This window comes from Pelophylax lessonae (genome assembly GCF_965119305.1).
Source record: "Pelophylax lessonae genome assembly, chromosome: 12".
Taxonomy (NCBI): Eukaryota; Metazoa; Chordata; class Amphibia; order Anura; family Ranidae; genus Pelophylax; species Pelophylax lessonae.
Genome location: NC_138779.1, coordinates 59664042 through 59691845, shown reverse-complemented (window position 1 = coordinate 59691845; position 27804 = coordinate 59664042). Strand labels below are relative to the sequence as shown.

The window sequence follows — 27804 nt, the reverse complement described above, 5'->3', positions numbered from 1 at the left end:
TATATGGGGATGGGAGAAGAGAATGAGTGGGATACTCCTCTGGCTCAACTAGGTACAAATCGGGACACTTGAGAAAAATGGCGCCCAGCTCTGTCTTGGCGCCGACTGAAGGCTGACCAACGCTTGCTGGCGCTTGATATCACTGACTTGCTGTACTGTATTGAAAACTGACTTCTGACACTCTGGTTAGCTCAAAAGTCCTTGACTGTACTGAAGACTAACTTCTGATGCTCTGGTTAGCTCAAAAGTCTTCGACACTGCTCCCTCCAGTCCTTCCTGACTGAGGTAGCTTCTTGTAATGCTGCTGCAACTCTTAACACTGTACACACTGCACTGTACACTCTGCACTGTACACACTGCACTGTACACTCTGCACTTTAGGGCCCAACCAATGGCACCCACTTTTACTCTTAAGGGTCAACACTGGCACCCCCTTTACTTTGCTCCGGCACCGGCTAGCTAGCTCCTGGATCCCTCTGACCTTCTCCGGAGTGGTCCCCTCTCACTAGGCAGACCCCCAGGGGCAGTTTGCAGTACTCATGACTGGGAATGCTTTCCTGAAACTCGTCCCCTCTCAGCTCCGCTGGTCCTCGGCACACCGGATCCTCTCTGCAGTTCAGCTCAGCCCTGTACCCCCTCAGGCAAGCCACCTGGGATACCCGATCCTTCCTGTCAGGAGGAGAGACAGCTGTACCCTCCCTCCTGGAACTCTGCTTCCTGCCAAAGACAACCTGTCATGTGCTCCCCACAAACTTATACCCCCTCCCAAAATACTCTGCGGCAGAATCTGCCCTTCCAGGATGGATACAAGCCCTGGTGTGCTATTGGTTAGGTTTCCTCCACTGCCCAATGAGAGCCCTCATTGGGACACAGTGGGGAGACTCCCCAACTCAACAGGCACACCTGGGAACACATGCCAGCCTAGCTGAAAATCATGGCCATGCTGATAAGCAGACAAGGCCCACTATACTTTACCTAGCACCTACCTTGGAGGGTGCTACACATGTTATACTTACCTCCTCTGTGCAGTGAATTTGCACAGGGTCACCCAGATACTCCTCTTCTCGGGTCCCTCGTTGCTGCTCCTAGTCTTAGTCCCTCCCTCCTGACGAGTGCCCCCACAGCAAGCAACTTGCTATGGGGGCACCCGAGCTGAGCTACAGCTCCGTGTGTCAATTCAGACACCTCTCCCCCCTCTCTCTCCTGATTGGCTAACTGACTTTGATTAACAGCTGCGGGAGCCAATGGCGCCGTGGCTGTGTCTCAGCCAACCAGGAGGGAGAGTCCCGGATGGCTGAGGGACTCGTGGAAATCGCTGGATACAGATGGGGCTCAGGTAAGTATTAAGGGGGGCTGAGGGGGCCTGCAACACCCAGAAGGTTTTTTTTTATCTTAATGCAAAGTATAAGGACAAAAAACCTTCTGCTAGAAAATTACATAGAACCCCCAAATATTATATATATTTTTTTAGCAGAGGCCCTAGAGAATAAAATGGAGATCATTGCAATACTTTATGTCACATCGTATTTGCGCAGCGGTCCTACAAATGCAATTTTTGGGGGAAAAATACACTTTTTTGAATAAAAAAATAAGAAAACAGTAACGTTTTTTTTTTTTTTTTTATTCAGTAATATTTATTGAGTTTATAAAGAATAAAATACAGAATTACATTAAAGTAGAGTTGTTACATAGTGCATGTCGAGGTACAGAACAGTGAAGCTTATTCAAACTTAAACAGTAAGTTGTTCACTATGGTTATCTGAAATAAAGGGGAGTTGTACACCCCCCCCTCCCCCTCCCGAACACCCCATCTGAGAAAATCCTGTGTCGCAGAGTGGGGGAACAAGGCTGCCCCTCCAGTAGAAGATGCGAGAACATAACTAGTGACAAGTGACAACCCTAAGGTATGCATATGTTAACGAAACCCTTTATAATTCAGTATGATTACCAACCTTGAAGTTAACAGAAATCATTCCGAATGATACCATATGACGCCATACACCCAGTATTAGGTATCTCGGGGTATGCACTGCTCCATATGTATTCCAAGATCAGATGACATAAAGTGCTACCAATGTAGCCATGAAAACAGTAAAGTTAGCCCAATTTTTTTTTGTATGATGTGAAAGATAATGTTACGCCAAGTAAATTAATACCTAACATGTCATGCTACAAAATTGTGCATGCTCATGGAATGGCAACAAACTATGGTGCTTAAAAATCTTCAAATGAGATGCTTTAAATTTTTTTTACAGGTTACCTGTTTAGAGTTACAGAGAAGCTCTAGAGCTGGAATTATTGCTCTTGCTCTGACGATCGCGGCAATACCTCACATGTGTGGTTTGAACATATGTAGGCACGTGAGCTCGGAGGGGGGGCGCGCTTTAAATTCAATTTTTTTTTTTTTATTTATTTTACTTTTTATTTTCACACTGTCCCTTGAAAAAAAAAAAACATTTTTGATCACTTTTATTCCTATTACAAGGAATGTAAACATCCCTTGTAATAGAAATAAGCAGGACAGGTCCTCTTTGAAGGGATCAGGCAGAACTCTATTGAAAGACGAGGGGGGGTGGTAAAACTGCTGGTTATAGGTTTAACCATTTCCGGACTGCCCACCGTGTATTTAGGTTTCTCTTCTCCCTCTCCCCCATGTCAGGAGATTGTGACCGGCTCGCTTTGGAGCCGGTTCACATATCTCCGAAGCGGCTCTGGTTCGAATTGTGGACCTGAAACAGTGAACAGGGATGCACCGGACCCCTGCTGTGAGCCACTGCTAAATCACCTCTAACGTTGGGTGTATTGATGTTGCTTCATTATGTAAAACTATTAGAATAGTTTTTACATTTTAGAATGGGGGCACCTCAAGACTGTCCATGATTTTGGAGGGTGCCTCAAGATTGGCCATAATTTAACCACTTACTGCGGCAGGGCGGCTCGGCTGTGCAAAATCCCGTAGTACTACTTGATTTCGTGCACGTGGATTCAGACACAGCGGGAGGCGGGCCGCGGGAGGAGCTGCGGCGATTGCCGCTGCCCTCCCACAATCGTCAGGGAAACTGACCTAAGACCCCCCTGCTTATGTAAACAAAGCAGGCGGATCTTCTGTCACACAGGCAGGGAGAGATCAGCAGTTTCAGCTAAGCTGAAACCACGATCTCTCTGTGCCTGTCACAGAACGCCCCCCCACACAACAAACACACACACACACACACAGTCAGTAAGCACTTTAGGCTCACATTTAACCCCTTTGATCACCCCCAGTATTAACCCCTTCCCTGTCAGTTTCATTTATACAGTAACAGTGCATATTATTTAGCACTGATTACTGTATTAATGTCACTGGTCCCCAAAAAGTGTAAAAAATGTCAGTTAGGGGTCCAATCTGTCCACGGCAATGTCGCAGTCCCGCTAAAAATTGCTGATCGCCACCATTACTAATAAAAAAAAAATTAAATAAATAAAAAGTCCAAAAATCTATCCCGTAGTTTGTAAACGCCATAACTTTTGGTCAAACCAATTAAAATACGCTTTTTGGGATTTTTTTTTTACTAAAAATATTTAGCAGAATACAAATTGGACTAAACTGATAAAAAAATTAAATATTTTACATTTTTTATTGTGAATGTTTTATAGCAGAAAGTAAAAAATATGGCATTTTTTTTTCAAAATTATCGCTCTTTTTTTTGTTTATAGTGCAAAATCTAAAAACCGCAGAGGTGATCAAATACCACCAAAAGAAAGCTCTATTTATGAGGAAAAAAAGGACATCAATTGTATTAAGGTGCAGCGTCACACGACTGCGCAATTTTCCGTTAAAGTAACGCAGTGCCGAATCGCAAAAAATGGCCTGGTCATTAAAGCAGAGTTCCGGCCTTGGGGGTCAAATTTAGATAAAAATACCCCCGGGACAGTCAGGGCTAGTACATTCCACAATGGATAGCCTCTGAACTGTCCCGGGTCACACTTACCTTTTAAAATAAATACTTACCTTGAAAATTTCTTCTCCAGTGCTGCCATCTCAGGTGTGGGCAGCTAAAGCCAGTTCGTCCTCTTCTGCAGCCTCTTCGGTGATGTCGGAGTCCCAGAATGCACTGCACCGGCCCCACTTATCACTTCCGGTGCAGGCGCGTCATCCCTGCACAGGTTCTGGGCATGCCCAGAAGCTTGTCAGCAGGGAATAACGCGCTTGCACCGGAACTGACGAGCGGGGCCGGTGCAGGCGCATTGACTCCTGAGAGCGATGACGTTCAGCTCCCAGGAGTCATCGCAAGCCGGAAGAGGCGGCGCGGGCCGCGGCCGCAGAGGGAGGAAATGGAAGAAAGGTGAGTATATTTTCTTCAATTACAAGTTAAGTGACCAAAAAAAAAAAAAATCGGGAGCATCCATTTCTTTTTCAGGTGGCACTCAGCAAGCGGATGGCCCAAAATCGTTTTTTTCGATTTTGAGGCCGGGACTCCGCTTTAAGGGGGTAAAACCTTCTGGGGCTGAAGTGGTTAAAAGGGGCCTTGACTGAAAAAAAGGTTGAAAAACACTGCCTTAGATAATCAGCGTACTTAGAAGTCATTCATGCAGGAACCTGGAAAATTCAATTTTTTTTCCATGTTGTGTTTAGTATGCAATTATAAAGTTTGAAATACAGTATGCCGGAAGGTGAGAGAATGTAGTCATTGTTCCTACGCCCACAAGAGGGTGGTGCAGCAATAGCCTGTAATATAGAAATCATTCAGCCTGTTCACTCCACAGAAGAGCTGAGCGTATAGAGTTAAGGAATTATTTTGTCTCTAGCTCAGTCACTGAAATACATCATGTCGTGGGATTCTTGGCAGAGATTTTCCATGTCTGGTGAGTTTTTAAGTTATTTAAATGTTCATTTTGTAGAGGTACTGAATCTAGTAGTTATGACGCTCCTCAAAGTAATCCGTTTCATTGTTGACGTTGCATGTCCCTTGCAAAGCACATTCCTTTTCTAAAGTATGTGATTATTATTGCTTTACTAAGACCGCATAGCCCACAATGAACATACTTGGAGGCAACTGTAAAAAACAATAGTATTGTATTCTCCGATGAAATACACATGGGTTCCAGAGCATTCAACTGTTTGTCGTTTTTTATTTTCTTTTTCTTTTTTGTTCAACATTTTTTTTATTTGATTGTAAAGCTTTTGATTTTTTGCAAACTTCAGCTTGACCCCAAAAAAGAATTCATATCTGGTGGGTCACTTGTGGGGTTGAAAATCACTATAGTACCAGTGAGAGCCATGATCTGGGTTCTGTGCCAGCTGCTACCCCACTGCACTCTGACCACTGGTGGGCACTTGATCGGTACCTTAGCTATTTAAAGAATTTATTGTATTTTTTTAATTGAATACAAGGTGTTTTCTTATTAGATGAGGAGGGGGTGGTGATGTCACAATTTTCATCTCATGAAATCAGAGAAAGCCCTTTATGCATTGAAAGAAATACAAGATGTTCTATGAATGGCAGGGATGTCATTCAAGCAACCCCATGTGTTTAGTGTGCAGAGGTAGACATGTGCAGTTAATTTCCGAATAATGTGCAGTTAACTTTCCGAATAAATATTCAGACAAATTTTTCATTTTTCCAAGATTGTGATATATCCGAATATCTGAATTACAGAATAAATGAAGTTTACGGAATGCTCCGAATAACGTAACGAAAATCGTCCGAATTTCAAAAATTCCAATTGAAATTTGAATCATATTTTACATCGAATTCCATTTAAAGTTGAACTGTAAACATACTTCTGAAATCAAAGACTGTCCATGTTATTAGAGTACCATTTAAAAATAATGCTGTTTTTGTTAAGCCAAAGATGAGTTAAAGAGTCATTGTAATCATTTGATGAAGATTTTTCTTGCATTTGTTCACATTGGCACATTTGAATCGAAAAAAAATTAACATTTTAGGTTCAAAAGATTCTAAATTTATCGTCTCAAACATTTTAAAAAAAAAAAAATCGGTAAATTTTAAGAAAATTTGAAAAAGGACATAAAACGAATTCGGAATAAGAATTCCAAATACGAATCCCGAATAGGGATTGAACGAATCAACCGAATTTAACAAAATGAAATAACTATATTAACAAATCTAAACGAAACCTAACACATTTTTTTGTCATGCACATGTCTATGCAGAGGGGAAACCGCTGGCACAGAACCCATCCCAACCCCCCCGTGACCCACCCGAAATACTCCACTTAACCCTTTATTACACACCTCCTTACAGGTTTCATCTGCATTGGGTAACATAAAAAGTTCAAGTCCGATTTACGGCATGTCAGGGTGCCATGGCAGTCTATTCTATAGTGGGCTGACTTAACTCAATGCACGTGAATGTGTGTTAACACACAGCATAAATATAAATGGGTCCTAAAAGAAGTCCCAGTGATACTGTCATGAAAGTCCTTTGTTCAGCCACCTCCTCTTATAAGGTACAGCTATCACATGCATGTCTATTTGAGATGATATGTGGCCATGCTAAAACACATTGCGTACACATGGTCAACAATTGTCACTATCAGTGTATTGGTCCATAGCAATGATGTGGAACCAATGCTTGAGCTAGTTAATAGGTATTTGGCAGTACCAATGCTTGGTATAAATAATCAATACAAGTAGTTTGGGGAAGCATATTTCAATTTACATTTAGGACCTCTTGACATTATATCTAACATCTGACAAAAAAGTATGGCACAGCAACGAATCACAATGCGGCATTAACCAGTAGTGCTGTAACGTGGTAAAATGCATGTTTTACTGCACATTACTGCAATGTAAAAACGTGAAAGGGCCCTTAAAGCCTAACTGTAGGTTTATTGTCTCTTCAACTAGTTTGTTTGAACCAAGCTGGCCCAAAAATACCATTGGCTACACTAACAGGTGCGCCCGCTGGGTGCGCTGTAAAAGCGGTATGTGGCATTGGCTACATACAATAGCTTCCTTTCACAAGAGCGTTCCCTTTGTTTCATCAGTTTAGTCAAGTTTTTTCAAAGAAAAAGTCAATCAGTTTACAACAGTAATATATCAGTTTCTCATCAGTTTCTTATCAGTTTTACATCAGTTTTTTTTTTTTTTTACATCCACTACCAATGCAAAAATGGATGCAAAGCGGACCGTTTTTCTGTTTACAGTACATCCCTTTTTCAACCGTTCTGTTTTACTAACGGAAGAAAAATAGGGCTTTGATCCGTTCCAAAAAATGGATGTTGGCAGAAGCGAATTTAAACTGATGTAAATAGATGATCATCCGTTTACATCCGTTTTTCCATAGAGATGCATTGATGTCCAATTTTCAAACAGAACGCCCACGTAAAAGGGACGTTACACAGGGCTGTGTGACGGCACTGGGACGAGAACTTCCTGTCCCGCTCCCAGAACAAAACTGAGTCAGGCTGATCACTGCTTAGCTTCTTCTGATTAGCTGAGGCAGAAATCGTGATATCATCCCCCTGCCTCTCCACCACAGCCAATCAGAGGAAGCGTTGTCTTTATTTATAGGATACAGAGCTGCCTATAAATGGCTGAGCAGCCCTCAGCCTGACTCAGTTTTGTTCCGGGAGTGGGATGGGAAGTTCTCATCCCACTGCCAGAACACAGCTGTAAATACTGTATGTAACTGATGCTACATGCAGTTTGTACAGCGCACCCAGTAGGCATACCTGTTAGTGGAACAAATAGTTTGTATGGAATACCTTGGCCCAAATGAACTAAGTAAAGGGACAATAAACCTAAAGTCATGGTTTAAACTTTTGAAGACTCTTGTCTATCTGCAATAGCTTGAAATACGTGTTGAGGAAGCCACAGACTCAGAGCTGCTGTTAGAAATTACAGGGCCCCATACAGCCTATCTGACAGGACCCCCCCTCCCCGACTCAAAGTGACTGAGGACACATAGATTTATCATTCCCTTTCGCTACAGCCTCAACTGCACAGATGAATAAATAGGAAGCACTCTGAGGCTTCCTGTTGATTCATAAACTGAAGCATAGTAAACACAGTTTTAAAAGGTTAAAAAGCAATCCATAAGAAGTCATAAAAAGTCCCAGTAGATAAAAGAACACACAAGTTTATTAACCACTTTACCTCCGCCCACAGTAATATTACTGCGGCAGAGTGGCTCGTTATCGTCTGACGACGTAGTACTACGTCATCAGACACTCCCCTTTCTCGGCGGCGCGCGTGCCGCCGGAGGCTCGCGCGCTCGCTCCCGCTGTTTTCAGTCACAGCGGGAGTCGGGCCAGGGGAGGAGCAGCGGCGATCGCCACCGCTCTTCCCCGATCGTCGGGGATCTAGTGTGGAGATCCGCCTGCTTGTGTAAACACAAGCGGGCGGATCTCCTAAGTGACAGGCAGGGTCAGATTGCAGGGTTCAGCATAGCTGAACCCTGGATCTGTCCTTGTGTCACTCAGTCACCTCCCCCCACACACGTCAGTAAGCACCAGGCATACATTAACCCCTCCCTCTCCAATAAAATTAACACCTTCCCTGCCAGTGTCATTTTTACAGTAACAGTGCATACTTATAGCACTGATTACTGCAGTAATGTCACTGGTACCCCCAAAAGTGTCAAAAATGTCAGTCAAGGGTCCGATCTGTCCGCCGCAATGTCGCAGTCCCGCAAAAAAAATCGCAGATCGCCGTCATTACGCATTAAAAAAAAAAAAACACCAAAAATGACAGAAATCTTTCCCTTTGTTAGTAAACGCAATAACTTTTGCGCAAACCAATCAAAATACGCTTATTGTGATTTTTTTTTACCAAACATGGGTAGCAGAAAACAAATTGGCCAAAAATTTAAAAAAAAATTGGTTTTTACATCTTTTTTGGGGGGAATTTCATATAAAAAAATGTTAAAAATATTGTTATTTTTTCAAAATAAACGCTCTTTTTTTGTTTATAGCGCAAAAAGTAAAAATCGCACAGGTGATTTTTTGTGGGAAAAAAAGGACGTAAATTTCGTTTGGGTATGGCGTTGCACGACCGCACAATTGTCAGTTAAATTCGCACAGCGCCGAATCGCAAAAAGTGGCCTGGACATAAGACAGCAAAATCCTCCGGTGGTAAAGTGGTTAAACAGCTTTTTATAACATTTTAAAATTGGCCACACTGGCCCTGTAGATGACACCATGTGGAATAGAACCCTGCTGTTTCAGTGGTAGTCTCAGAGGCAAGTGTGGCCAATTTTTAAGCGTGGCTAAAAAGCTGCTTAATAAACTTGTGTGTTTTTTTTTTTTTATCTACTGGGACTTTTTATGAATTTTTATGGACTGCTTTTTAACCTTACATTGGTCACTGCAAACCTTGTACTGTATGTACCTGAATCAGCCCAAGTCCCCAGCGCTTACAGAGAACAATTGATGTGCGTTTTCAAGCACTACAAATAACACATTGTGGTCACCTGTGGTTTGCTACCTCTCAGATGTCGGTGTAACATGAAGCAATAGATGTGCACAAGTCAGATTATGTAATCCAGTCTGACCTCATCACTTTCTGCAAACTTCGGTATGTGGGTGTACGGTATCTCATTGCACTTGAAATGTTTACGCACGAATAATCTCATTGCATTTGGAATGTTTATGCACTAAAGTAGTTCCTTCCATATCACCTACCTACATAGTAACAATACACACATAAGCACTGCAAAATTATAGTTCTAGACTAAGGCCCCTTTCACACGGGGTGGATCCGTTTGGACGGACTCCGCTAGCTCAGCGGGGATGGCTCCGTTGATCCCCACTGAGCAGACTGGTGACAGGTCTGTCTCCGCTCACTGTGCTGAGATGAACCTGTCCGTTTTCATCCGATCCCATCTGATCCGACCAGCTGGAAGGATGGGGAACGTATCGCCATCCGTCTGTTTTCAGCAGGGCTTGTCGGATCGGATGACAGGTAGGTATCAGCGGACACATGTCCACTGACATCCACCTCCCCATAGAGGAGAATGCGTGGCCCAATCAGGTCCACCTGAAAAACGGACAGGCGGACCTGATTGGTCCAATCATGTGAAAGGGGCCTAAGGGTCCTTTCACACGGGCGTTTCACCCAGTGGACTCCGCTTTGCTCAGCGGGGATCGATTCACTAATCCCCGCTGAGCAGGCGAATGACAGGTCTGTCTCCGCTCACTGTGCAGAGACAGACCTGTCTGAGCCCCGCTCTCCTCTATTGGGAGATCGAATTAAAACGGACCTCCCATCTGATTCGCCAGACGAATGGAAAATAGGGTTACCATTCGTCTGGATTTCACAGACAGGCAGGGCCGGCGCTACCTGTAAGGTGATCCAGGCAGTCGCCTAGGGCACAACTCAGCAGGGGGTACCAGGGTCCCGGAATCAGTACGAACAGGCGGGTGCGGTGCGGACGGCGCCCCTCATGCTGCATTGTCGCACCAGTGCCAGCGCCCGCCTGGGCACTTTTGAGCTGAGTGTGTGTGTGAGTCTCTCTTGGGGCTGAGCGCTGGGCTCCAGACTCCAGCATCGGAAATCTTCATAGATCAGCGGTGGTGCCACGCATGCTCATTCCCCTGCCGATGACGTCAGCCGGGGGGGGAGACCTAATGCACATGCGCGAGTCAGGACAGCGGTAAAGTTTGACTCAGCGCCAACTCCGCCAGCCGCCAGGTAAGTTGTCACACTCACTCACTGTCTGAAGGGGAATGTCTTATGTCATAAAAGATTAGCTGCAGCTTTGCTAACCATATCAATGTCTCTGAGTGTTTCATATGGAGACTCAGACACTGAAATATTATGTAAGAATTGGAAGCTGCTGACTGTATCAATCGCTTCCTCCACATCCAAGTTGGGATGGGGGCATTGATTTTTATATTTTTATTTGCATCAGGCAGGCAGGTAAGTGGATGAATCAACTGATGCAGTCAGCAACTTCCAATCCTTACGTAATGTTTCAGTGTCTGAGTCTCCATATGAAACACTCAGAGACATTCATCTTCATGGTTAGCAAAGCTGCAGATAATCTTTTACGGCATAAGACTTTAATTTTTACAAGTACTCTTATTAAATTGATAAGCTTATAAATCCCTCTCCCTGACAGCTATAAAAGGCTTTATCTTTCTGATACCACACTAAGTGTATCACACGCTGCTATAAACAATACTTACTACTTTGGGAAATAGTTTTAACTTGCATTTAAGTACCCCAGAGGTTCGCTGGAGACACAGTATCTCACAAAAGTAAGGGTTTATGGGTTTGTGATGTCACAGCGTGGGACTAGCATATGGGGGGGCGGCAATCTTTATTTTACCTAGGGCGCCAAAAATCCTTGCACCGGCCCTGCGGACAGGATCGGACATGTACCGCTGACATCCGCTGCCCTATAGGGATTGTGACGGTGTCCACCGTCACTAGGAGGGAAAGACAGATAATTAATGGTTTGAATTGCTTTAGATGGGACAGTAATATTTGTCAGCAATAGGAAGATGAATGGTTTGACTTCTAAGATTGCTAGATAGTGAGATGGAGTGGGGTTTGTTATTGGTAAGTGCCTGTATTCCTTTGTTCTATTTTTTCTGTCTGCCTTAAAATAAACGTATTATTGAATGTATATGTGTATGTGGATTGGCTGCTAAGGGGGAGGGGGGGTTGTCCCACAGTGTATATCTCTTTGTGCATGTGTTTGAATAAACAGTCTGTTTTTACCCCTTCATGAAGTCTCGACTATGTTTGGGGGAATATGCTACAAGGGATTGCTATGCTCTTCATACTCCCTTGGATAATCACTAAGTTCCTGTAAGAGCTTGTTCCTGCTTCACTATCTGGGGAAAGAGAGATTCACCTACTGGAATCTGGAGCCTTGTCGTAGGTCCAGGGTGGGTAGGGGACGACAAGACCCCAACCAAGCTGCGGCGGTTCGTGGGGTCTGAGGTGGTTATGGTGTCTGGTGGAGTGGCTTGGAGTCCTCGGGAAGCACTAGGAGCATCCATCAACAGAGGTACCCAGTGAGGGTGTCGGTTGATCCGTTACAGGGATGAATAAAGTGTCCGATCAGGTGCCTGAAAAACTAGGCAGACCTGATCAGAAAGGCCATGTAAAAGGGGCCTAATGCTCCTTTGTTATGGAACAGCATCTTTCAATTACCTAGGAAAAGAAAAAAAAACAAGGGATTCGAAAGCTGATAATATGAAGAATTTTAGGAATGCAGTTTTTCCACAAAGAATACAATATGGTTTCAGCAGTTACATTGTATGGGCACACAACGTTTTTAGTAGCAACACACTGGGAGAACATGATAAATCTTGCTGCACAACAAGACAATGCAATAGATTTACCATAATTACAGTTTGAGTCATAAATTCCTCTGCTGCTCAAAAATAGCACTGCACCAATATAAAAACAAGCCCTGACTGCTTCTAAGTTGTTTGTGTGTTTTAAAGTCCAATGTTATCTAATCCCTCCAGTCAAAGCCTCCCCTCTTCCTCCCTGCACCCTGCCCCCCCCCCCCCCAAGAAAAAATGTCAGCATATTTACCTTGGGGCTCATTCAGTCCAGGTGTGGTGGGACTGCATTGGGTGGCTATTCCAGTTCAGTCCCAGCAGGCCATACTTTTTTCCAGCACAACGCAGTACAAGGCAATCCACCGCCCCGCACTACAAGGCGGCCCATTGAACTTTATAAAATGTCACTGTCATTTCAATAAAGTTCATTAAAAAAAGGAATAGTCTCTATGTCACCAGTCGTAGCCCCTGCGCAGGCAGGCTAAGTGCGTTTGTATTATTGTATATTTTTGATATACCAACAATAAAAATGATTGAACAAGAAAAAAAGGAATAGTGAGATGTAACGCAACCAGCGCAATCAGCACTGCAGCTGTCCCGCCGCATCACATCGCACTTCAGCTGCTGGTGTGAAGAGACCCTCAAAAGGGCATGTTTACCTTTATGAAAATTTGCAAAAAATCCCCCTATGCATTTCTTTTTCAATAAACAGTACTGTACAGACCAGAGCCCCTCTTGTTGAAAATAGAGAAGGCCCTCCCGTTACAAATGCAGGTGTTGAGGGGCCTCTCCAGTGGCGGCTGGTGAAGTTTTAAGATGGGGGGGCGCAAGACCCCGCCCTTCTATTTTGGCCCCTCCCATTTCTCAGAAGCCACACCCTTATAGACCCCACCCATTTTGTCCCCTGTATTTTGCTTGCGTGAACCAATTCTCCCAATATATCACATATTAAGGGCTCCATCAGTACTAGTATATCCCATAATAGGGAGCAGGGGCCCTATTATGGGATACACTGACAGAGTGGCACAAACCCCACAGTACAAGCCCCTTGTACAAACCCCACAGTACAGACCCCCTAGCACAGACCACACAGTACATGCCCCCTTTCAATGTAGTGACCAGCGTACATGCCCCCTTTCAATGTAGTGACCAGTATACAGGCCCCCTTTCAATGTAGTGACCAGTATACAGGCCCCCTTTCAATGTAGTGACCAGTATACAGGCCCCCTTTCAATGTAGTGACCAGTATACAGGCCCCCTTTAAATGTAGTGACCAGCGTACATGCCCCCTTTCAATGTAGTGACCAGTATACATGCCCCCTTTCAATGTAGTGACCAGCATACATGCCCCCTTTCAATGTAGTGACCAGCGTACATGCCCCCTTTCAATGTAGTGACCAGCGTACATGCCCCCTTTCAATGTAGTGACCAGCGTACATGCCCCCTTTCAATGTAGTGACCAGCATACATGCCCCCTTTCAATGTAGTGACCAGCATACATGCCCCCTTTCAATGTAGTGACCAGCATACATGCCCCCTTTCAATGTAGTGACCAGCGTACATGCCCCCTTTCAATGTAGTGACCAGCATACATGCCCCCTTTCAATGTAGTGACCAGCATACATGCCCCCTTTCAATGTAGTGACCAGCATACATGCCCCCTTTCAATACAGTGACCAGCGTACATGCCCCCTGCAGAGGTATGGCAGTGGGAGAGATGGGATCAGGCAGAGGGATGGTGGTGGGAGAGATGGGATCAGGCAGAGGGATGGAGGTGGGAGAGATGGGATCAGGCAGAGGGATGGAGGTGGGAGAGATGGGATCAGGCAGAGGGATGGAGGTGGGAGAGATGGGATCAGGCAGAGGGATGGAGGTGGGAGAGATGGGATCAGGCAGAGGGATGGAGGTGGGAGAGATTGGATCAGGCGGTGGCCAGGATGAGATCAGGCAGAGGTATGGCAGTGGGAGAGATGGGATCAGGCAGAGGGATGGTGGTGGGAGAGATGGGATCAGGCAGAGGGATGGAGGTGGGAGAGATGGGATCAGGCAGAGGGATGGAGGTGGGAGAGATGGGATCAGGCAGAGGGATGGAGGTGGGAGAGATGGGATCAGGCAGAGGGATGGAGGTGGGAGAGATTGGATCAGGCGGTGGCCAGGATGAGATCAGGCAGAGGGATGGAGGTGGGAGAGATGGGATCAGGCAGAGGGATGGAGGTGGGAGAGATTGGATCAGGCGGTGGCCGGGATGAGATCAGGCAGAGGGATGGAGGTGAGAGAGATGGGATCAGGCAGAGGGATGGCGGTGGGAGAGATGGGATCAGGCAGAGGGATGGCGGTGGGAGGGATGAGGGCATGAGGCAGAGAGGGATGGCAGTGGGAGGGATGGTCATGGGATGAGGCAGAGCAGAGGGGGATGGCAGTGGAAAGGCTGGATGGATGGATGGTCATGGGATGAGGCAGAGCAGAGGGGGATGGCGGTGGAAAGGCTGGATGGATGGATGGTCATGGGATGAGGCAGAGCAGAGGGGGATGACGGTGGAAAGGCTGGATGGATGGATGGTCATGGGATGAGGCAGAGCAGAGGGGGATGGCGGTGGGAAAGGCTGGATGGATGGATGGTCATGGGATGAGGCAGAGCAGAGGGGGATGGCGGTGGAAAGGCTGGATGGATGGATGGTCATGGGATGAGGCAGAGCAGAGGGGGATGGCGGTGGGAAAGGCTGGATGGATGGATGGTCATGGGATGAGGCAGAGCAGAGGGGGATGGCGGTGGAAAGGCTGGATGGATGGATGGTCATGGGATGAGGCAGAGCAGAGGGGGATGGTGGTGGAAAGGATGGATGGATGGTCATGGGATGAGGCAGAGCAGAGGGGGGTGGCGGTGGAAAGGCTGGATGGATGGATGGTCATGGGATGAGGCAGAGCAGAGGGGGATGGCGGTGGAAAGGCTGGATGGATGGATGGTCATGGGATGAGGCAGAGCAGAGGGGGACGGCGGTGGAAAGGCTGGATGGATGGATGGTCATGGGATGAGGCAGAGCAGAGGGGGATGGCGGTGGGAAAGGCTGGATGGATGGATGGTCATGGGATGAGGCAGAGCAGAGGGGGATGGCGGTGGAAAGGCTGGATGGATGGATGGTCATGGGATGAGGCAGAGCAGAGGGGGATGGCGGTGGGAAAGGCTGGATGGATGGATGGTCATGGGATGAGGCAGAGCAGAGGGGGATGGCGGTGGAAAGGCTGGATGGATGGATGGTCATGGGATGAGGCAGAGCAGAGGGGGATGGTGGTGGAAAGGATGGATGGATGGTCATGGGATGAGGCAGAGCAGAGGGGGGTGGCGGTGGAAAGGCTGGATGGATGGATGGTCATGGGATGAGGTAGAGCAGAGGGGGATGGCGGTGGAAAGGCTGGATGGATGGATGGTCATGGGATGAGGCAGAGCAGAGGGGGATGGCGGTGGAAAGGCTGGATGGATGGATGGTCATGGCCCATGATCACCATCCATCCAGCCTTTCCACCGCCATCCCCCTCTGCTCTGCCTCATCCCATGACTCATGGGATGAGGCAGAGCAGAGGGGGATGGCGGTGGAAAAGCTGGATGGATGGTCATGGAGGACTGACAGGACAGGAGGACCACGAGGACTCACCGGTGGTGATGTCTTCTTCCAGCAGATGACCTCCGTTGGTCTGGTCTCCTCTCCGGTGCCGCCGTCACTCCCGTCCGGTGTCCACCCGACTCCATCGTCCGCGGTCCGGTCCACTGCTGCGAGTGACGTCAGCGGGGTCAGCGTTGGATGTCCTGGATGCTGTGATTGGTCCAGGCTGGAGGCTGGACCAATCACAGCCAGGAATCCACGAAGTGGGGGTTTCCAAGGAATCTGCCTTGCGCCCAGGTTACGCCCCCCACGCCCCCCAGAAGGCAGCCAATCGGCGCCTCTTCTGGGTGGTAACCCCACCCCCCCACCCCCTCCACATCGGCCGGCGGCGGCGAACGCAATTTTTTTTTTTTTTCAAACTTTATTGCTCGTTTTGCAATCTTTTTTTTTTTTTTTATCCTTTTTTTTTTTCCTTCCTTTTTTCAGGGGGGGCGGCGCCCTGGCGCCCCCTATGCACCGGCCGCCACTGGGCCTCTCCCTAACAAAAGACTGGTGGAGGATGCGCTTGGCCGTGCACAGGGGTTGTATTATTGTCCTACAAATGGCAGGATGGAAGGGACATGGAAGGCCAGAGGTTTTTCTCCTTGAATGACAAGGATCGGCTGATGGGAATTGCATTATTGTGATACTCAGCCTGTTCTGCAGAGAAGAATTGGGGCCAGCAGTTTTTAGGGAGAGACCCCCCAACACCTGCCCTTGTAATAGGAGGGCCTTCACCATTTACAACAGGAGGTGTTCTAGTATGTACTATTCATTGAATGCAAAATTGCATAGGGGAGTTTTTGAAAATTCTTTCAGAAAGGGAACTTACACTTTAAGGTACATATGCTGAAATTTAAAGGGGGGGGGGGGGTGCAGGGAGGAAAAGGTGAGGCTATGAAAGCCTCAAGGTGGAGATTGATTACATTTAGAGGTTGTAAACCTGAGGAAACAAAAACAAGTGTAGCACCCTCTTAGGTAGGTGCTAGGAAAACGCATTTGGTGGATCTTCTCTGCTTATCAGGAGAGCCTAATCTGTTAGTTTAGCCTGTCACATGTTTCCAGGTGTGATTTGCTTGGTCTGAGGGAGTGTCCCCACTGTGTCCAATGAGGGAGCTCATTGGACAGTGGAGGAAACCTAACCAGTAGGACACCATGGTTTATGGCTGTCTCAGTGGGTGGGCATTGGCTATAAACCCAGCGGGAGCATGTGACAGGGCATCTTTTGGGGGGGGGGCAAAGTCCCAGGAGGAGGTGGATGGCTGCCTCTCCTCCTGCAGGTGTGAGGAAGGTGGTTCAGGCAGTCGGCCTAGTGAACCAGGAGTGTGGAGCTGGGCTGCAGAGGATCCAGAGTGCTGACAAGTGGAGCTGCTGGCAGAATCATTTTGGGAAAAACAGTATCGTGAGTACCAGGAGATCTGCCTAGGGGTCTGCCTAAGAGAGGGGACCACTCCAGAAAGGTTAGGAGACCAAGGAGACAGCTCACACCAGGAGTATTTGAGTAAAGGGGGTGCCGTGTAGTTGACCCTGAAGATTAGGAACAAAGGGGGTGCCAGGAAGGGCCCTAAAGTTTTTCAGCAGTACAGTTCAGTTTACCTCAGAGTACAGATTGCCTCAGAGTACAGATTACCTCCGAGAATTCATTCAGTTCTGCGTCACAGCCAGTGACAAACTAAAACCAGCGGCCTAGCCGTGACTAGCGTTACTCAGCGTTATCCAATTGTCCCAGCATATTGTGCATAGTGTATAAAGTTGGAGTATCCCACTCATTCCCTTCTCCCATCCAAGTTCCAAATAAAACATAAAAACCAAAGCTACTGGACTGTTTCCTGACTGAGCCATAATTGACTAATGAATTGACTGATTAACTTGGAAAATGCCTAATTGTCATGCTGTTGCTAATGGTAACCCAGGGTGTAACATAAATGTAAGAGTAGGGTAGCTTTGCCTTAGCGAGATATGAAGTGATCTGTAGAAATAGTATAATTGTAGATGTAGTGTCATTTTGCATTATTAACAATTGTAGTATTCAGTACACATATCTCCTTTTATTAGCATTTCAAAAGGACAGAACTGGTCTCTGGGTTCGAGCTGACACCTCGATGCCAAATAAAGTCTCCCATACAAGTGAAAAAAAGTTGTCACCTTCCTGAGGCCTCAAAGAGAGCTGCTGGTCATCTTGGCTGCGGGGATCCACAGGGGGGCGACGATAGGCTTCAAACAGTCTGCAAGCTTTGATTTGCATCATCAGATCAAAGGAATGTATTTTATCTCTCATAATAGGTAAAATATTAGTGGCAGAGAGATGAAAATAATTCCTTCTTATGGCTCACGTGTTGGGCTACAAGTACATGTAAATCTGTAATTGTTGCGTGTGTGGAATCCTAGAGAATTGCACAAAACCGTTATATGGTGCCTGATTGCGGCAGGTAAGCAGTGTTTGGCACTGTCGTAATCAGACCGATGCGCTGGTGTCAGAATTCCTATCCCTGACTCAGCGGACAGCGCCGTTCTGGGTCAATTAGACTCTGGTCAGTTCAGAACACAAAACATTGTGTGGGCTGAGATGGGGACACCCCACTGGGGTTGATTGGCCAAGGGCTAAGGTCCAGCCCACATCAGTGTTCCAATAAATTGGGGAATCTGAGAGATGAACGGTGTTCTTCCATGAAGCCAGTTCTAAACTGGGGAGTCCCCACACGGTTTCCGGTATGCTTCTACCAAGGGATAAGCTTCGGTAACGTTTATTTCTGTTTTTATTCCTTTTTATTTTCATAGCAAATTGCCAATTGTGTGTCTTTTTATCTTTTTGTGTATTTTTTGTAACTCCTTTTGCTTTGTATATATTTCTTATGCACTGCCTACTTTCGGGATATTAAATTGTAAAATTAATAAGTGACTTCTGTGTACTAAGCTAGGACTCATATCTCTGAAGAGATTGTTGCATTTTAGTTCCTTATTGCTTGGTCTAAGCTACATGCCAATCTGTATGCAATTGCACTGTGTGTTGGCAGATTGCATGCAGATTGTAAACCAGATGGAGATCTGCGTGTGTGTGGTGGCCCAGCAGACCAGTCTGCGGACAAACTGTTGGGTGGTGGCAGGCTATCGTTTGTGGTGTGTGTGTGTGGGGACAGTGGGAAGAGTGATTAACACCGGGGTTCTAGCTTGTAGGATAGCTTGAGGAATCCTAGTAGTGTGTGATAATTGCTAGACTGCTCCCCAACCCTTAGAGTGCACCAGATTGTATGTAAGATTTGTATCTGCCTGTGTGTGGTCAGCCAGCTGGATTGGAGTGGAGTCTCCCTCTAGTGGTGGCCAAAGGCAGTGTGGGCTGCGAAAGTGTGACAGCCAGTCTTATTACTCAGTAGGAGTTTCCCTTATTCCCTTATACTCCCCAGTCACGGAACCACGTCTCGGTTAGGTAGTCGCCGTGGGCGTGGCCAATTGTGACACAGGGGAACCCGTAATCAGTAGCTCCCATGGGAGTAGTGCTACACAAGAAAAAACAACAACCTGTCAGACACAGGCATAATCAGCTAGTATGCATCACATACTAGCCCATTATGGAATACTTACCTTAGAACGAAGCCATCCAGTCGCTCCTGCACACTGCTGAGATAGCTTAGATCTTCCCCGGTGTTTCTTCCGTGTTCCCCGGCTCTGACGCTGTGAGTGGCCATTTAGGAGATATGTACTTTAAATGCAGCTTGTGATGTCACTCGCGCATGCACTCGAAGGATCGGCATACACGTGCCGTTCCTTCAGAGCCGTGCCATTTACAGGGGCTTCCGTGCGCCAACAGTGGTGACATCGCACCACTGTAGTGCTTCATTTTTAGGTAATACAAAGAGGGTGCAGCGCTAAAATACTCAAATTAAAATGGTGTAAAATTTAAATAAAAAATATACACTCAAATGCAATGAATAGACAATCATATATGCAAATAAAGTCCTTAAAGAATGCACTACAAAGCAGTAAATCTGAATGCAAGAGAAAGTCCTTGAAACTTCACACAGCCAAGCATGAGGATTTAAGAAGACCCGTGCTGTAAAGGAGGAAAGTTGCACCACTCCATTTGTGACTCCATCACCAGAATATGTGCTAGCCTCTCACCTCAATTACCTGACCTCAAGGGTCATTGCGCAGTGTATGTCAAATGGGCTCCCAATCTCCCAAGCTATGCCTCCAGTTCCAAACCGCTCAGCATTAGTGCATTCCACCTCATCTTAGGAAGGTCCTTTTTCACTTTACAAATAAAACACCTTTTATTCTTATATGTGTCACCGTTGAAGAAATTCTCCTCACGTCTTGAGTGATCCCTCTCAAAATCTGTCACTGTACTGTGACACTGAATGGACCTGTATATGTGCGGCTGCACGACGGGAAGTGCCTTGGCTGTTTATGATTGACCCAGTACAGTGACAGATTTTGAGAGGGATCACTCAGGACGTGAGGAGAATTTCTTCAACGGTGACACATATAAGAATAAAAGGTGTTTTATTTGTAAAGTGAAAAAGGACCTTCCTAAGATGAGGTGGAAAGCACTAATGCTGAGCGGTTTGGAACTGGAGGCATAGCTTGGGAGATTGGGAGCCCATTTGACATACACTGCGCAATGACCATTGAAGTCAGGTAATTGAGGTGAGAGGCTAGCACATATTCTGGTGATGGAGTCACGAATGGAGTGGTGCAACTTTCCTCCTTTACAGCACGGGTCTTCTTAAATCCTCATGCTTGGCTGTGTGAAGTTTCAAGGACTTTCTCTTGCATTCAGATTTACTGCTTTGTAGTGCATTCTTTAAGGACTTTATTTGCATATATGATTGTCTATTCATTGCATTTGAGTGTATATTTTTTATTTAACTTTTACACCATTTTAATTTGAGAATTTTAGCGCTGCACCCTCTTTGTATTACATACTTACTGGGATTTGATAGATTTGACCTTTACTGGTGTTCAGCTGCTTTTATTCCATTTCTTCATTGATTGTAGCACTGAATTAATTTTTTATCATTTTTAGGTAAGTCTGTCCTAATGTACTAGAATGCAATGCATACTAGCACATTATGGCTTAAACTGCGTGGTGCCTATTTTTTTTATGTGGTGTAACACCTCTTTAAATCTTTCTTGTGAGAAACAGAAGTTAGGAGAAGCAGTACTGACAGAGGAACAAAACCTTTACTGGGGAATGTTTCTTTTATTGTGCTCAATGTGTTCGGCTAAAAAACGCTGAGGATTTAATATTACTTGAAGTAGTCAGTATAGCTTACCTGTGTAACCTAATTTGAACTTTTAAGTACAGTATATATGGTGATAATGATCTTCTTTTATTACAGAAATAAACTCTGGTGAATTTGAAGTTGAAGATGACTTTATTTGTTTTAGATGTACCGGTAAGTATCACCCCAGTTAAGAAAGTCACCTTTCCTCTTTTTGTGATACTGTGCTTTGGGCTCCATGCACAATGGGCTTAAAAAAAGTCTGTTCTCTCGGCAGAAAAAACTTTCGCATAGAGAGTTTTCTGTACAGATGTTAAGGTGAGTTTGCAAGAGTTTTGAGTTTTTTTCTACCAGAAAGCTCCAATCAGAAACGCAAACCAGAAGGGTTTTTTTTTTTCTGCCTCTAAACGTCCTAATCTACATGGACACATAGGATAATATTGAGCTGCTTCTACAGGCAAACCCAAAACTCCTATAGAAGCAGTAATTTTAAAGCCATTGTTCATGGACTCTTAATGTGTTTTAATTCCTTAATAAAATAAGACAGCTAGAGATGAATAAGTTTAAGATGATTAGGAAAATACTTTATGTAACACTTACAAGGAAGATGAATTCTGCATTTATAAAAAAAAAAAAAAAAAAAAACTTGTGTAACTGATTGGTTTTTCCAACATCTATCGAAAAGATTGTCTTCTATTAAACAACACTTATGCATTGCCCCCCTAACATCTCTCCCCTAAATCAATCAAACATACCACCCACCTGGGCAGTCACTGTCACCTCTGACAAACTCTCTACTGGATAGATGGGACTCTGTAGTGCAGAAGTTTGGCTTCTCCTCAGTACCAGGCCCACTAACGCCGATCATGGGCAACTCTGAATTTCCCTCAGACTTTAATTCCCGTGCTTCCTTTGATGGTCGTCTATAGCACCCTCTTCGATCCAGCTGGCTATTAGCTACACAGGCTTTAAACCCATGAGCGACTTGACTCCTCAAGATTCCATACACCCAGGTAGGTGGCTTTACTACTGTAGCACTCTCCTAGGTAGGTGCTAGGAAAAGTATAGTTTGCTCTGCCTGCTTCTCAGGGGAGCCTGATCAGTAGTTAGGTCTGTTGCATGTGTCCATGTGTGATTCATCTGGTCTGAGGGAGTGTCCCTACTGTATCCAATAGGGGAGCCTGCTGGACAGTGGAGGAAACCCCACCAGTGACACGCAGGCTTTTATGACAGAAATAAAGGTTATATACTGCGCCACTCCCAGCAAATACAAAGCAAAAAAGCAGCTGGCACAAATCCTGAATGACAGATATAAAGAAAAAAGAAGCAGTAGGTGCAGCGCTTAACACTATGAACATTTCATATAGTCCACAAGCAGTTCATATAGTCCACAAGCAAAGGTGGAACAAAAGTTCAGTTCCAATCAAGAAATTAATCCACAGGCTACCACCAACAATCACCCAGGTGTACACGCCTCTTACCAGAAACGACAGACCTCCATTACAGAGGTCAGTCCAGCGATATAATAAGTCTCCTGGGTACTCCACACCTGTCACCACAGCAATCCTTATCCTGCAGCCCGATATCAGACCTCAGATCAGGGACAAAAGGAAACACTCCTCATGGTACAGTATGCTTGAACTTTTGTTCCACCTTTGCTTGTGGACTATATAAACTGTTCATACTGTTAAGCGATGCACCTACTGATTCTTTTATCCCAGTGGGTAGACACAACAGTGGTGCATTCTGGGATATGTTACAAAAGCCACGGGCACATGTGACAGGGTGTATTTGGGCGGGAAGACAGGTCCCAGGAGGTGGGTGACGGCTGTCTCTCCTCCTGCTGCTGAGGAAGGTGGTCACAGGCTGTTGGCCTTGTGGACCAGAAGTGTGGTGCTGAGCCTGGAGGTCCAGTGTATGCTGACAAGGGAGTTAGAGGCAGAGCGACCCAGGGAAAAACAGTGTCCATGAGTACCGGGAAGCTTGCCAGGGGTCTGCCCAGGACGGGGACCACTCCAGAAGGGTGTCAGTGGACAGAAGGTCAGCGCACACAGTCAGTGAGAAAGGGTGTGCCAAGTGAGAGTACATATTCTTTATCTTCACTTCAGTGGCAAGGTGAAGCAGCGGCCTTGCCGCATTCTACAGTCAGTTGTTCTCAAGTGTTGTGCCTAGTTCAAGTTGGAGTATCCCACTCATTCCCTTCTCCCATCCAAGTTCTAAAATAAAATACAAAAAACCAAAACCCCTGGACTGTTCATTGTCTAAACCAAGAACTTTTATTGCTGTGTGTCTGCATTCAGTTGCTAATAGTAACCCAGGGGAACCTAAGAAGTGTAATTCTCAGCAGCTCCCTAGGGGGCGGTGCTACACTACTTTCAGTTCAAATATGGGATGGGGGCACTCTGACCCTAACCCTAAGGTAAGGAGGGGGTGCAGTTTGGCATATTTGCCCTGGGCGCTAGATGACCTTGTCCTGGCACTGGGCACGAGCAGCAGTGTTTCCCCTCCTTGCCACTCCGCAATACCCCCTGAGGTAACTCTGACCCGCTAGGCACTACAGGTTCAGACATTGTGAAAGAATGATATTCGTGACACTCAAGTATCAGTATAGTAATTTACTGAATTCAAGCAAATAGCTAACAGATTTAAGTTCAACACTGAATTGGTAATAAAAGGTTATGACAGGATTTTGAATCCCTGTGCCCCAGATGTGAATATGGGGCCTTAAGACACAAAATTCCAAAACAATATAACAGGTTATATATGTATGTACCAATTACTAAAGGAGTAGTGAAAGTGACTGTCAGACAATCCTATCTGACATGACTTCAAAACTGGTACTGGTACTGCTACTGGTATAACTCAGCAATGTCAGTTTATCTAATTGGATGTACTCTGAAAATCTAAAATCTGAAAATTGTGATAATCACACTGTAACACATGTAGGGAGCCCCCTTTAAGGATGAATCACTAGAGTCACTGCCCTATCAAGGCCTTGCAATTCTTTGCCGGCAGTTGGAGCTCTGGTCACTTAATTAAGTGACATTTGTAATCCACAGTAAAAGGGTATATGAGTCTATCCAGGGTCTGTTTTTAAGTGTAAACAGTGTGTGCAACTTTAACTATACTTGCGGTTCTCCAAATCTCCATGCAGTTCAGTATCTGGGCAGTGTTTACTGGGAACCGTCACAGCCTCTCAGGATCTCCTTCCTTCCTTGCTGCGTCAGAGACTCTCTTTCTGCACTGGCAGCAGTTAGGCCTCTCTCACCCAACACCGCACCACTTCCGATTCGCTGGCTTCCACACAGACTAGTCACCTCACCGTGACTCCTGCTGCCTCTAGGATGCGCTTTCCCTTTCTCCCGACACAGGTCTCTGCCTCTGGTCTCTCTCTCTCTGCACAATCCGCCCTGCTCCTCTTCCAGTCCTCCGCTCTCCACGAGGTCCCCGAAGCAAGAGAGCGCGCATCTGGCTCCACCCTCAATTTATTCTCTTCCCATCATCCTCTGCAGATCCCTCGGTTCCCTGGGAGTGTAGTTCAGCCAGTTCAATCCTGTATAGTCCTCACACTTCTCCAACTACATCCCCCATAATCCAGTTCACCCTTCTCACAGGAGAAACCATATTATTTGCAGTTCTTAAAGGAGTAATACTCCAGGCTTATATTGTACAGCGGCCCCACTTTTTCACCTGGCTACATAAGGAATGTGACTTAGTTTTGCGCAAAGCCCGACAAAAGGGGTTAAAAAAATCTGAAAATGACAAAATCTCAATATTCAAGGACTTTTTGCTGGAGCTGAAAAAGCATCAGGCTAGCTTTAATGAGATTAAACAGAAGTTGTGGGAAAATGGGACTATATATTCAATTACCTATCCTGCTCGGTTAAGAGTGGTTGATAATGAAAAGGTTTTTGTTTTTTACTACTCCAGAACAGGCCTAAGAATAGCTGCGGACTAATGTGCGAACATCTTCTAAGGAATCAGGGAAATTAAAATATATTTTGTTAGACTAAAGGCCCGTACACACGATAAGAAAATCTGAAGGGTAATTTTCGTCCGACGACCGATCTGCCGATTTTCGGATTGTTAGTATGGTGCTTTCGACAGCCGACTCCGACTTTTAGGCGGACAAAATCCTGATGTGCAGGCTATAAAATTTTTGTTGTCCGTAATACAACGTCCGATTTTCGTCTCATTAGTACAGATTTCGGCGGAAAAAAATCTTAAGAGCAAGACTAGGCATGCTCAGAGACGAAAGAACACATACAAAGCAATCCAACACATGACATCACTTCTGAAGTAGAATTCTGTCATACGGGAAAATTCGTATGAAAAAAACCTCTTCACTTTCCACATCAGACTAGCATGCCACAAAAAACGGACGACAGATCTTTCGATAATCTGATCGTGTGTACGGGGCTTTAGTGATCTTTATCGTCTTCTTTTATCTACTTCTACTTCCTCTTTTTTTCTTCCTTTGATTGGTTCCTTTTTACAGATGAACTTAATTGATAATGTAGCTAGATAAAATTAAGGTTAATTGAATGAAGCAGAATTGGAGGAGCAAGATGGTGGTAGTTTAAGCTTGGATATACCTGAGAAGTTGGAGGAGGGAAGGGGAGGGGAATTTTTGAAATTATATGGAGTTTCTGACCTCTTGCTTTCCCCTATCTGTGGGGTTCTCTTTCCCTCACTTGTTTTTTTTTTTTTTCCTCCCCTCTCCCCTAACTTTTTTTTTTTTTTTTTGGGGGGGGGGGGAGTTTTCTCCATATTGGGGAAAAGGAGGAGGCAAATTCACCTTTTTTCCTTTTTTTTCCTATGTGGGGAAAGAGGTTTAGAATTTATGTAAAATTGTTGCTACTGGTTGCAGCTGCACTCCCTTATATGATGTGGTTGGAAGCAATTGAGGATAGGACGTTACTTGGTAACAACCCCAACTAATTATTTATTATAAGAAAGATGAGTGAACAATGTACTTTTTTATTACAGAATGTAAGAGGATTAGGGACACCCATTAGGAGAAGTCAAGTATTTACAATTATTCGACAGACTAAGGAAAAAATAATGTGTTTGCAAGAAAAGCATTAGAGAAAAAAGAGTTCAAATCATCTGAAGAAACCATGGGTTAATAATTTTTATCATTCATACCATACATACTACTCAAGAGGAGTTTCACGAAACCTTGGTGCATCGAACTGTGCCATGGGAGTGTATTCACTATAAATGCGACCCCCAGAGTAGGTATGTATTTATATATGTTACATTGTACTCCTTGCCCTTTGTACTCATAGGAATTTATAATCCACCACATGCTGGTATGCAGGTGTTAAAAGATGCAGTGCTGTTTATTGCCCAATACCCTGATTTTATTTGCATGGGGAATTTTAATATTGGATCCGGTTAGGACAGGTATGGAAGTGTACCCCAGAAACGAGTAAATGATAGTTCTCTGAGATAGGTTGGTCAGACTTATGGAGAATTGAGAACCCCCATGCCAGGTTGTACTCATGTTCGGGTCCAGGAGGAAAGTGTTTAACCCGAATAGATAAGACATGTGGGAATGATAAAAGTACAACCATTGGTGCAGTCAATTGCCTATCTTCCCCTGGGTGTTATTTGATCACTCCCTGGTAAAGTTTAGGTTAAATATTGGTCCTAGGGGGGAGTCATCCAACTTGTAAAATGAATCCTTGTTGGCTGTCCCAGATCTGTTTCAACGATTGCATTCCAGACCAGTTAAAGGTTTTTCTTGAGGCACATGAGAGTCATGCAATCGATGGAATACATTTAAGGCATACCTCTGGGGGGTATTGAAGGGAGCTATATCCTATATTAAACAGATTAATAGACAAGGTGAAGAGGAGTTAGCTTGGTTATGTGCACAAGCAGAGGAGGAATTTGTATGCATAGTTACATAGTTAGTAAGGTTGAATAACCACCTCCCACCCGGGCCATAGTACATATACGGCCGGGTGGGAGTCTCGTCCTTCTGAATGGACGTTCCGGAACGTCCTTCAGAAGGAGAGAGATCACGCCGCCGCGGGCACGCGCAGCGGCGCAATCTCGATGTGCCTGTGTCCCTAGGACACAGAGCAACAAGCCTCGGCAGGAGGGCCCTGTGATTGGCCCTCCTGATCACATGACGGCTGTGACCAATCACAGCCGTCATGTAATGTCAATACAGCCGTTGTAACGGTGTAACGTGAGAATTACCTACCCCGTGAGAAAAACCTACCCTGGCAGTGCGCATGCTCACAGCCCCTAGTGCGCATGCGCACTAGTACGAAATGATGATTGTTTCGTGAAAAAAACCTACCATCGCGGCGGGTACGTTAAAACAGCTGGCCTGCAATATGAGTAAGCTCCGCTCCGGTCCCTGTCACTTCCCTGATCTTGTCTACTAAATATAAAAGCGGCTCTCGGCTCCGTGATTAATGTTGTCATACAGCCGCCGCCGGTTTTATTTTTAGTAGCCAAGACCAGGGAAGTGTCAGGGATAGCAGTGGAGATGACTCATATTTCTGGCGAGCTGTTTTAATGTAAACCGCCGCGTTACAGACACTTTCGTACACCGGAAGTGACGAGGGGTAGGTTTTTCTCACGGGTAGGTAATTCTCACGGAACACCGGCTTCGATCTCTTCTCCTCCTGACAGATCCTGTCAGTGAGGAGAAGAGAAGAGGATCAATTCTGCAG

At 45.5% G+C, this 27804-nt stretch overlaps 1 protein-coding gene across 1 annotated transcript in view; it reads left to right on the top strand.

Moving 5' to 3' along the window:
* IL18 (interleukin 18) overlaps positions 1–27804 on the top strand; it is a gene marked incomplete at its 5' end in the record, with an annotated part of 77818 nt that overhangs the window by 13868 nt on the left and 36146 nt on the right. The window contains one exon of the mRNA XM_082273965.1: positions 21227–21277. Coding sequence (XP_082130091.1) covers positions 21227–21277 — 51 coding nt within the window. The remainder of the gene's footprint in view (positions 1–21226; positions 21278–27804) is intronic.